This window comes from Meriones unguiculatus, chromosome 8 (assembly GCF_030254825.1).
Source record: "Meriones unguiculatus strain TT.TT164.6M chromosome 8, Bangor_MerUng_6.1, whole genome shotgun sequence".
Lineage (NCBI taxonomy): Eukaryota > Metazoa > Chordata > Mammalia > Rodentia > Muridae > Meriones > Meriones unguiculatus.
In genome coordinates, this window is record NC_083356.1 from 34,131,564 (window position 1) to 34,140,891 (window position 9,328).

The window sequence follows — 9,328 nt, forward strand, 5'->3', positions numbered from 1 at the left end:
ACCCGCATAGACTCCCAGGAACCTCCTAGTGTCCCAAAGATCCCCCCCACTGATTTCCATTCTCTCTCCCAGCCTTCTTGCTTCCATCCCAACTGCTCTCCCATACCTGATACCTGTCCCTGTTTTCCTCCCCACCTACTTTTCCACCAGATCCCTCCCTCCATCTACTTAATATGTCTATTTTATTTCTCCTTCTGAATGAGCTTTAAGCAAAATGCTCAAAGTAAGATCTAACACCTCTTCATGTTAAAAGTCTTGAAGAGATCAGGGACACAAGACATATACCTACACACATGCATCAAGCCAACAGCCAACATCAAATTAACCGTGGCACAGATGTAGCCCATGGCAGCTCAGTGTCCAAGAGGGTTCCCTAGTAATGGGAACAGGGACTGTTTCTGACATGAACTCAGTGGCTGGCTCTTTGATCACCTCCCCCTGAGTGGGGAGCAGCCTTATCTCTGTCTCTCTCTCTCATCCCTCCCTACCCCCACTCTTTTAGAGGTTTTGCTTAGAATTGTACATACAAATCAACTAAGTAGATTGTTTCTTCTGGCATTAGCATTTTTTACAGTATTATTTGAGGTATCTGTAAATTTTTATAATTTTAATAAGTATAATTGTGTTATTAATTTTAGGGTGTAATAATTTTATACTATTATAAGTACATCTATTATTGTCTATTCCTGGTAAGGCCACAGAGGAAGACAATGAAGTCAGCTCTGATGAGACCTGATAGACTAGGATCAGATGGAGGGGCACAGGAGAAAAAGAGGGAAGGAGGGTAGGGTTAGGAGAGGACAAGAGAGGGGGTTACAGCTGGGATACAAAGTGAATAAACTGTAATAAATAAAACAATAAATTAATTTTTAAAAACCAACAAAACACCAAAATAAATATTGAGAAACTTAAAGCAAGTCCTCTAAAATCAGGGACAAGACAAGGCTGCCTGTTCTCTCCATATCTATTCTATGTAGTACTTGAAGTTCTAGCTAAAGCAATAAGAGAACTAAAGGAGATCAAGGGGTTACAAATTGGAAAGGAAGAAGTCAAAGTATTGCTATTTGCAGATGATATGGTAGCATACGTAAGTGCCCCCCAAAGTTTTACCCAGAAAAGTCCTATAGCGTTGTTTTAAAAGTACCATGCTGGATGACATTAGAACCTGTCATGACTCCCCAGCATATAGAAATTAAGGGTTGATACTATAGAATGTGCTTAGCTTTTCAGTATCTCTGTCTCTGCTGTCTATCTCTGTCTCTCTCTCTCATCCCTCCCTACCCCCACTCTTTTAGAGGTTTTGCTTAGAATTGTACATACAAATCAACTAAGTAGATTGTTTCTTCTGGCATTAGCATTTTTTACAGTATTATTTGAGGTATCTGTAAATTTTTATAATTTTAATAAGTATAATTGTGTTATTAATTTTAGGGTGTAATAATTTTATACTATTATAAGTACATCTATTATTGTCTATTCCTGGTAAGTAGAGATGAAATTTGCTCTTTCCTGGAAAAATATATTCAACATTAAACTGACCATTTAACCATTTGAAATTATGAAACTCAGTGGCATTTATTGTAGTTACACCTTTATGGAGTCAACACTACCATGGAATTAACTTTTGTATTTTGTATTTTGTATTGTGTACCCAACAATATTACTAATATTTTTCAGAATTTCAGTCTTTTGTTATTTGTGGGTTCCATTTAGATTGTCTATGTCTACAAGGACTGCTTATTTCTTCAAAAATTTCACCTCATGATCTCTCTTTAATGCCTTGCTATATATGACAGTACAATATTAAGTATGGACAGTTAATGACCTGAATCTAAAATGTCTCTTCAAACTCAGTGTGATCTGTAGCTGGGTGTTATTAGTTTTGTTGTTGTTTGGTTGTTGTTGTTGTTTGTTTTATTTTGTTTTGTGGGGGTAAGGCTGTGAAACTTCTGGGAGGTATAACCTAATTGTCAGAAGTATGTCTCTAGGGGTAGGCTTGGAGGTAATACCTGCCAAGGACTTCTGTCATCCTCTGCATTCTGTTCTGCCATAATGTGCACATCCTCTGTCATACTTAATCTGCTCCATCATGTCTTCCTAATTATGGTAGACTGAAACTGTGAGCAAAAATAAATCTTTGCTACATTATTTTGTTTCTATCAGGCACAGTATTAATACACAAAACTTGTACCAGGAAGGGGGAGTGTTGTGACAAAACCTACTCATGTGGATCCTTGGCCTCTGAAATGAGTCTCTGGGAAAATTTGAAGGAGTTTGGAGACATGGGCTTGAAGAGCTCCAGGGTATGGAATATGCAGAGATTAATGAGTGATTCTGTTTCAAATTAGAAAAGCCAAAAGAAATGAGCAATGAAGCATATGTTTATGAAGTTTTAGGTGGGAACAAGAAGTCTACTGGAAATTGGACTAGAGGTCTGTATATATTGATTACTTTTCTAATTGCTGTGACAAAATATCTGACAAAAAGCAACTTAAGAAATAAAGGGTTTAGTTGTATTCACAGTTCCAAGGTACAGTCCATCATGGCAGGAAGTTACAGTAGCAGGAACATGAAGAAGTAGCAGGTTAAATGTCAACTACACTCAGGAAGCAGAGGGAGAGTAATGCTTCTTCTCAGCTCACTTCTTTTCATTAAGTTCAAGGCTGTAGCCCATGGAATAGTGCCGCCAACAAAGGGATGAGGCTTCCAATCCTTCAAGTATGCCCAGAGACATATTTCCATGACAATTCTAAATACCATCATGTTGACAAATTAACTACCTCAGAGCCATCCTTGTTACATTTGGACAAAGAATATGTTAAATTTTGCCTTTTCTTGAAATTTTCAGTAAATCTTAATTCAAAGGTGATAGACTGTTCAGTTGACAAATGACCATGTTTCAAAGGTGCATAGTTATTGCTGAAGCTGTTGTCTAAATGTGCTATCATTTCTGTAGAACCAGATGAGGAAGAGATTTGGGGAGCTGTTGGAAGCTTCCACCAAGATTACAGAGAAAAGACAGTGTGGAGCATGGTCAGATCTCATGCAGCAATTCTTGTGTATAAAGTTATGAGAGTGAAGCCTAAACTGCAGTGAAGGTGCTGTGAACATGGGAGCTATCAAGGGGTTCCATGTTTGCAGAGCTGTGCAGTCCTTTGGCCCTCATATCATGCATGCAGAGAGGGAACTCTAGGATTTCATTTATGCTCTTCTGTTGGGCTTTGGTTCCATCCCGCCTTCCCATAGTTGAATTCCTCCCTTTTGGAATGCAACTTTTGCTCTGTGCGAAAGTTATGTTTTAGATATTACAGGGGCTCACAACTAAAATATTTCCTTGAGTATGAGTAGAGAATGCACATGAACTTAGGCTGGTAGGATTTGTTGGAGCTGGTAAAACTTTGTGATTGAATCTGTGGCCTTTCACATTCTCAGCTATCACTGAGCTAAATCCATAGCCCCCTTCCTTATTTTCAGTCTGTGCCTCACTAAATTGTTCTGATTAGCCTTGAATGCATGCTGTAGTCTAGACAGACCTTGAATTTGGAATCCCCCTGTCTTAGCCTCCCAAGTTGTTTAGGTTACAGGGATGAACCACTATGCCTGGCAACTATGGAGACTCTTGAAGTTAGACTAAATGTGGTGTGTGTGTGTGTGTGTGTGTGACATAAAAGTACAAAACATATGTTATGTGACATAAAGCAGAAGGAAACAATGTTTAGGTAATAGATGAGAACCAGCCAGAAGGGAGATGAAGGGATGAGGAAGCACAGGAGGGTTCAAATAAAAACACAGTATAACTATGTGAAACACTTACTTTGTCTGCTAACTACAAACCTTAATTTCACAAAGCCTCAGTGCCCTTTCCTCCATAACTCCCATTGTCCACACATTTATTGTTTCCTCCTTGGGGTTTCAACAGCGTTTGTGATGCCAATACCAGAGTTTTTGCCAAGTAGCCTGGGGCACAACAGTTGAGTGTTTGCTATCTGTGCCTTCTTCCTTAGATTGTGGGCACGAATCATGTTTTAAGTTCCTAGTACTGACCACAGCACAAAGCACCTGAAAGTGGTGTAGTAAAAAATCACATGGAACTAAACGATCTACTTTTATCCTTAGAGTAAGGTCCTTAACCTCGGGTCTCTTTTCTGCATGGTTCCCCACCATAACTAAATGTCTGTTGAGTTCCTGGTATTGCTTTCTCTCCTTCACATCCATGAACTGATTTGGTCCAGATAGTACTTTGTGTATGTTGTCATCAATTCAGCTTTAAAGATGAGTCCACTGAGGCATAATGCTGAGTCACTCACTAGGGATGACCAAGAAACCAGTGAGATGAAAGGGGGATAGCACTGATCTGGAGGCCTTATTCATGGAGTTTTTAATACTAAAAACTTTTTAGGATCAAAAGCAACTGTCTGTACTGTATATAGTGCCTTCTTTTCTCTGAGAGTCAGTATTTACAGTGCCAATGTTATAAACCTGGACTTGCTCCCTGGACTTGATTGTTTATCTGCAAGCCTTTGACTGCCATTCCCCTGTCCTACTGCTTCAGAAGGAGGTGGCAGTGGGGTCATCTGAAGACTTACAGAGCGTAACAAAGGCGGCATCAGAAGGCTGTGTCTGGCATCTCCATGAGGAACCTGGGCTCATGGTTTGTTAGGATACAGAACTCAGCACATACTCATGGCTGCTTCTGTTGCAAACAAAGAAAAAAACCACAAAGCAACATCAGCCAAGGGCAAGTCTAAAGTTAACTAGGGGCAACCTTTTAAGAGTCTTCTCCTGTAGAGTGACACAAGACACTAAATTCCTGTAGCAGTGAGAGAAAGAGCCACATGACGTGGTGGATTAAAGAGGCTCATTTGAGGCTTAGTGCTTGGGGTTTTCACTGGGGGCTAGAACATGCCAAAATTCCGCTCCTAGAAGGAAGACACACGCCATAATGGCTACACATGCTTTTGGCAGAATGAGCATGCTTACTTCCAAGGAGAGTTTCATGTCACCACAGAGATGGAGGGTAGCCAAGCCCCAGCCTTTCTGGTCATTCTACCTATAGTGAGTTCTAAGGAGAAAGTATGCCCTGGTCTTGTCCTTCTACACTGATAATTTATCTCACCACTGGTTTCCTCTTCTTCAGACCCTACCTTATTCAGTTCTTCAGCAAAGGCACAGTCAATTCTGGTCTCTGTTTTTTCCTGTAGCATACAGAGTTCATTTACAGTAAACAAGCTGCACTACAGAATCTACTATTTTATAGTCTTTGTCTACATGGTGTTCTCCCTCAGCAAGTCCATGTGCATTACTCAAAACACTGAGAGGAATTAACTCAAATGCCTTGCAGGGATGAGCAGTGTCTAGGAGTGAGGAGAGGATTTCAAGCACTACAGAGAATTTCTCCTTTTCCAAGACAGCAGATTTTCTGCTTCTCAGCAGAGAGTATCCGCTGGATGTATTTCACCTGATGACATCACTTCATAACTGACACAAAAACCAGAGATGATTTTTTACTTACATCCATTATTTCAACAATGAAGGACAATACTTTTTCACTTAGAATAAATATATATTTAATACAGCTATATTCCAAGGAACAAAATAAAAAATGTAAAATCTTTACCTTGAGGATGCCAGGATTCTCTGAAAACAGGCCACTACGATACAATTCTACAATGCTGTAATACATTCCATGCTCCTGCATTGTACTTCACTATGTATGAGCCATGACTAGAAATCTGTGTGTCATTTTACACAGGCCGGGTGTCCTCAGTTTCTACTGTGGTGCCATGAACGTAGACACACATTTGACATGTGTCTGTTGAATGAATAAATGAATGAATGGGGCAATGGTTACAACATAATGAGTACCAGAAGAATCACCATGGAAACCTAGAAAGGTGTAGATGACTGATCTAGAGTCCAGGTGCAATGAATAAAATTGCTGTGAATGTGTGTCATCAACACTGCTCTTCTGTGAGGACAACACTGAGAACCTTTGGCAATTGAGTTTCTTTCTGGTCCTTTGCAGTCATACCACCTGTAGGATTACTGGGCAAGGGCAGTAGGGGCAGGTACTTGTGGGAGCAGAAGCTGTGGGTTGAGCTTTGTTGTGTACCTGAACTTGTTCTGTAAACGTCTCCACCAAAACAAAGCCCAAAGATTAAACTTGGATAGCATCCTATTGATCCTGGATCTGCTTTTTGGAGCATCTTAATTTGTGAGGTAAGAGAGCTTCTGCAGTTCCTCATCTCCTACTGCCTATATATCAGGACAGTTCTGTTTGGAACCTTATTTCTCCATGGGTCATAATCGTATTTCTAGAATTCTCTATAATTATTGAAGCCAAGGACAGTGTTTTCTTACACTCTTTATGCCATATAGACAGCACTTGCTAAACATTCACTAAGTGAATAAATGAGTTTAATTTCTTTGAGGATTAATTTTAAATAATGTGACATTAATTATTTCTTCTCTTTTTCTGTTGTAGAAGAAAGCAGATAGAAAGATTAGAAGTTGATCCCAGCAAGCATTCCTGCCCTGATGTGTCTACCATAGTACAAGAGAAAAAACACAAACCCAAAAGAATGGAATCTCAACCCCCAATTGTACCCAGTGAGGAAGACCTAGACTTTGATGATAACCCAGAAGTACCTCCACTAATTTGAAACATGAGACTGTGTTGTCATTGACTGTGACCCACAAACACATGTTGCTTGGTGTTGACAGTGGATGTGTGTCATTCATGGGCTAAACATTGTTCATTATCATTTTATGGGTGTTGTAACTCCTACTCTGCATAGTAATATTCTTAAGTGAGTTTAAAATTAAATTGCCTTCCTTAAATGTGCTGTAACTTATCACTCATCTACAATTAAGCTTACCTATTAAAAATGCAGTGATATAATAGAACGATGACGTTCAATATTAAGAATGAATCATTTGACTGCTTGTTTATGCAATAGATGTGTCATATGGATTTGAGCAGATTGCTCAAGCTCGGAAGTTAAAACTGTAATCTCAGGTCTAACTGAAATGCTTTGACATGATTTTATCCAGTGTTTCCACTCTTCTTCTCAGTTTTTGCTTTCTCCGGTGGTGTAATGGCAAGAATTTGACATTAGATTCCTCTATTTGGATTCCTGTGGAGTCACTGCATAAAGACTTTCAGCTGGTCCTTGATCTCCTCAGAACGAAATGGTTTCATCTGCACTAGGCTAACACAACCTCTCCAGCATGTGTTGCCTCTTGAGTTTTTGATCTTAGCCATCCTGATGTGTATAAGGTGAAATCTAGGTATTTTTTAAAGATTTATTTTCATTCATGGATGTATATGTGGGGAACCCAATGAGGCGAAAAGAAGGCATCAGATCTCCCAGAGCTGAAGTTACAGGTTGCTGTGAGTTACAAAGACATAAGTACTAGGAATCATGCATGGAATCTCTAGGAGACTATGGTAGTTTAAATGAGATACCCCCAGAAGGTTTGGACAATTTGTATTTGTATTTGGATACAAATATTTGTATCCAGATAGTTATTTTTCAGGGAGGATTATAAATAGAATAGACAGTGGAAGTGGTTGAAGAGAAGGAACAGCATAGGAGAGGAAGTGCTGAGGGAAATGAGGGTGGGGATCAGATGTGGGAAGAGTGGGGCCCTGGAGGATACAGGGGCTTGCAGAGAGAAGAGAAACCTTGGGCAGGGGCATTTCTGAGACTGGAGACCAACAATAGGATAGGCTCCTGGAAGGATATGGGGGTGACTCTACCTGAGACTCCTAGTAGTGGGTGGTCATGGAGACTGAAGAGATCACCCTCAAACCAGACAGGACTTCTCCTAGAGGAAGGGGAGCATCAACCAACACACAAAAACTTTGACCCAAAATTCAACCTGCCTACACGATGTTCAGGGATAAAGATAGAACTTGAGGCAGGAACTAGGAGGCAAGAAAAATGTAGGAATGATTTTTGCTGTCTCTCATCCACAGGTTTATGCTTAGCTAGTTATCTTCTATAGCCTAGGATCACCTGACGAGAGATGGTGTCACACACAGTTGGATGAATGCTCCTAAATTAATAATCAAGAAAATCCCCCACATCAGTGTTCTCAGGTCAAAACCTTCTTCTCAGTGATTGTAGGCTTGTGTCAAGTTGACAAAGGCTGGAAACAGCCCAGATGCCCCTCAACTGAAGAATGATGCAGAAATTGTGGTACATCTACACAATGGAATATTACTCAGCAATGAAAATATGGAAATCATGAAATTTGCAGGTAAATGGTGGGAACTGGAAAGGATCATCCTGAGTGAGCTATCCAAGAAGCAGAAAGATACACACATTATATACTCACTCATATAGACATGTAATATAGGATAAACCTACTAAAATCTGTACATCTAAAGAAACTAATCAAGAGAGAAGACCCTGACTAAAATGCTCAATCCCCATCCCAAAAGGCAAAGAGGAAGGACATCAGAAGAAGAAGAAAAAAAAAAAAAAAGCTAGAAATCCACCTCTGAAAGGCTCTGCCCTGCAGCCTATCAAAGCAGACACTGAGACTTATGGCCAACTGTTGGGCAACATGCAGGCAACATACATCTTATGTAAGAAGTGGGAAATAGTAAGATCTGGAGAGGACAGGAACTCCACAAGGAGAGCAACAGAACCAGAAATTTGAACACAGGGGTCTTCCCAGAGACTCATACTCCAACCAAGTACCATGCATGGAGATAACCTAGAACCCCTGCACAGATATAGCCCATGGCAGTTTAGTGTCCAAGTGGGTTCCATAGTAATGGGAAGAGGGACTGCCTCTGACATAATCTGACTGGCCTGCTCTTTGGTCACCTCCCCCTGTGGGGGGAGTAGCCTTACCAGGACACAGAAGATGATAATGCAGCCACTCCTGATGAGATCTGATAGACTAAGGTCAAAAAGAAGGAGAGGAGGACCTCCCCTATCAGTGGACTTGGGGAGGGGCATGCATGAAGAAGGGGGTGGGAGGGGAGGATCGGGAGGGGAGGATGGAGGGACTTATGGGGGGATACAAAGTGAATAAAGTGTAATTAATAAAAATAAAAAAAAAACATTTCAGAATAAACTTAACCAAGTTAAGTCAATGAAAAAAAAAGATGCTCCATTTCTTGTCAGATTGACACAAAAACACACCAGTTTAGGCTTTAACTTTTCATTTTCTGTACTTAATATATCATGTTAATGTTATAATATAAATCACAGCCCATCTTTTTCAATCTGACTGTCTCAAAATCCAAATTCTTTCAACTGTGGGCTCCTGTAAAAGAAAACTTACATTTTTATCAAATTCTAAAAGTAAA

The 9,328-nt window shown here is 40.0% G+C and overlaps 1 protein-coding gene across 3 annotated transcripts in view; it reads left to right on the forward strand.

Moving 5' to 3' along the window:
* Dnaaf11 (dynein axonemal assembly factor 11) overlaps positions 1-8,952 on the forward strand; it is a 140,987-nt gene extending 132,035 nt beyond the window's left edge. For 2 of the 3 annotated variants that reach the window (XM_021655126.2, XM_060389346.1), the window contains one exon: positions 6,485-8,952. In XM_021655126.2, coding sequence (XP_021510801.1) covers positions 6,485-6,662 — 178 coding nt within the window. In that variant the 3' untranslated portion in view covers positions 6,663-8,952. The remainder of the gene's footprint in view (positions 1-6,484) is intronic. The other variant, XM_060389345.1, reaches the window with a different exon arrangement.
* The last annotated feature ends 376 nt before the right edge of the window (positions 8,953-9,328 follow it).